We start from the raw sequence: 2,751 nt of genomic DNA, 5'->3' as shown, positions 1-2,751 counted from the left end.
ATTTAAAGCTAATTATCGAAGAAAAAATGCAAGCCAAAGAGGAACCTTGTTAATAAGAAACGAATTGCTTCCTGTGGTGTTTGTGGTTGTTTTATTAACCCCGTCTTTCTTTTGTTCTTTTTTTTCTGTTGCATCTGTTTTGACGTCAGGTTCAGGAGAATTTATGGTTGCTTTTGTTTGGGGTCTCTCGAAATAACCGATCGCAACAAAGGCTTTGTTATCGCTGGCTAGTTGTCCGACCGTGCTATCCTGCGCCTTACCGCTGTCTCGGTACTTTATTGGCATTGCGTCCAAGTTGCTGAAAAACGCCGTTTTGAATGCGCTGTTTTCTTCCTTGTATGAAGATTTGACACGCTTTTCCAGCGCCTGCTTAGCTTGTGCGTTGCTAAGGTCCGCTTCTGCTTCTGAGCTGCCGGTCACTGCTGCGTAAATACTTAAGAAATTGTCGTCGGCGCTGAGGTCTTTCCCGCTTAATGTATCGATCTTAGGTATCGTCTCCTTGGTGGCCATTGCCATGCATAATGTTGTGTGAAGATAGTTGGCGTCGGGTATTGCGGTGTCGTCGTTGTCGTCCGACAGTTGTGCGCAGTGCCGTGGATTGTCTGTTTCCTGTCCTAGGTTGCTTGGGGCCGGCGCGGAGTATTGCTGCTTGGTTGTCCCCAGTGCCAACAAAATGTAGTCGTTGGCCGCTGGGCTTGTCGCCCCTAGCGTTATTTTGCCGCCTGCCTGTGTTCCGGTTGCTATCGCCGTCGAAATTTCGGCGTCGTTTGCGGCGTGCCACGTCATTGTGAGTGTAGCTTTGGAGACTGCTTGTTTTATCAGGTCTGTTCCCGACACTTTAATTTGATTGATTTTCGCTAACTCTAGATTGGCGCCGTCGAGCGCTTTGCCGTCGATTTTGAAATTGCTACATGCTATCTGGTTGGCAGCCTTGACGGTGAACTCTGTCGTGTGCGTTTTGTGTCCGTTGGTTTGAGCTGGTGTTCCCGCAGCCGGTGCTGTCAGCGTCCCCGTTACTGTTTCGGTCGCCGTCAGCGCTCCGGCATAGCGGCTTAGAGAGTTGGCCGCCTTTGTTAGCCTGGTGAGTTTGCTTGCAGCCGTCTGTGCTGCTGTTTCGTACCGAAATTTTGCGTAGAGGGCCAGGGCTTTGTACTGCAGGCCTTTGTCGGTCCCTTTTAGGGCCGACGCTGCTAGTAAAAGTTTCGTTTGTTCAGCTCCCAGGTCCTGGAGGTTTGCTGCTGCTGCTATGGCTTTTGCCGTCAGTTCCGATGCTACAGCTGCGTAAAACTGAGCTTCGGCGCAGAGCGTTCCGACCGCCTGCCCGGCTTCGCCGAGCGTTGGTGCCGCTGACGTTTCGCTTGCCGTTAAAGCCGTGAGGATGGCTATTGCTAGTAGCGCTTGGTTCTGTTGGATTTTATAAGCTGCTTGCCTCGTTGCATCGTCTGCTGTGATCGGCTGTAGCGCGTTAAGCGCAGTCACGGTCATTTGTCTGCTAGTGAACTTTCAAGGTTGAACTTAGTATGGAGTCTGAGTTCGACTGCATTCAATTTGGCTTCAGGGCTGTTTTGTCGCACGCTGGTTCCACGCCAATAAAGTTGATTAGGGGTTTAAATTAAGGTTTGTTTATGGTTTTCGTAAAAAAATAACGTGGTAAAAAAACGTGGTTTTAAATGCAGCCCGAGCCTGCTTACATCTATACCTGAAATATTTAGCATTTAGGGGTTGGCCTTTCCTGTGATGCTGCCCAATTCTTGTTGTGTGGAAGCGGTTTAACTTATGGTAGAACTTTTGCGCCTAAGCCGGCGGCACAACATTGAGTATTTGTCACTTTCATCCTGCATTATTGTGATTTTATGCCTTTTTCTGGAAAATTAGGTCTTGGATGTCGTCTTTTGGCTTAATATTGTCGGTACACTTCATAAAAGCCGCACCAGTGTTTATCCTTATTTTAGTCAGCATTTTATCAGGTGTGTTCAGCGAATCATCATTTATCCGATTAATAGAGGCGGAGTAACATTTAAAACTTTCTTTAATTTTTTAAAAATCTATTTTAACGGTACATAAATGATTCACTTTTAGAAGTTTTGGATTGTGAGTTATTTTTTCTGTCCACGATATTCCATCAGTAGTTGAAGCTTTAAAAATATTCTCCTAATAATATTAAAATAGTTCGCACAAGTATCAGCACTTATTATCACTATATGTGATATAAAGAAATAATATTACTTTACACTCACCCCATCCATTCATGCTTCCGCTGGTTCTGCGTTTTTACAGCTGCACATTAAGATCTGCCGCCGGATTAAAACCCACAGTTTCAACCATTATCTCTGCGGTAGAATATATCCATTTTTGCGGCAGATAAGGGGGGAATTTAGCCTTTCCACCTCATTGTCGTTTGTGCTGTTGTGTATAGCGTTTTTACGCTTGTCACTTTCCTTCCTTCTTTATTGTCTCTTTCTTTTATCATTGAGGATAACATAACGACCCTGTTTGACTTGTAACTTGGACTTTATTTCCAACACTGTATCTTCCATTATATCCTTGTATGTGATTATAACAATATTATTGTTTATATTTGACATTGCTCATATTCCATATTATTTCCTCTCTCTTCCCCTATCTGCATTTTCTTTCATAATAATATTCTTGTTTGTTCATACTAATTCTTTTTCACTCACTTACTCACATACCACCCTTACTATTTTTTAAAGTGTTTCTACTTTTTCTTTTCATTTAATCTTCACAACC

At 44.0% G+C, this 2,751-nt stretch overlaps 1 protein-coding gene across 1 annotated transcript; it reads right to left on the bottom strand.

The window, feature by feature from the left end:
* Positions 1-12: 12 nt before the first annotated feature.
* Positions 13-1,485, bottom strand: TEOVI_000305600 (uncharacterized protein; the record flags this gene model as incomplete). The annotated part of the gene is made up of 1 exon (XM_067226038.1): positions 13-1,485. The coding sequence occupies one exon, from the start codon at positions 1,483-1,485 to the stop codon at positions 13-15; it is 1,473 nt and encodes a 490-aa protein (XP_067082139.1).
* Between the last annotated feature and the right edge of the window lie 1,266 nt (positions 1,486-2,751).

Source organism: Trypanosoma equiperdum, assembly GCF_001457755.1.
Source record: "Trypanosoma equiperdum strain OVI genome assembly, contig: ctg_643, whole genome shotgun sequence".
Lineage (NCBI taxonomy): Eukaryota > Euglenozoa > Kinetoplastea > Trypanosomatida > Trypanosomatidae > Trypanosoma > Trypanosoma equiperdum.
The sequence above is the reverse complement of the archived record's forward strand: the minus strand, read 5'-3'. Positions and strand labels throughout refer to the sequence as shown.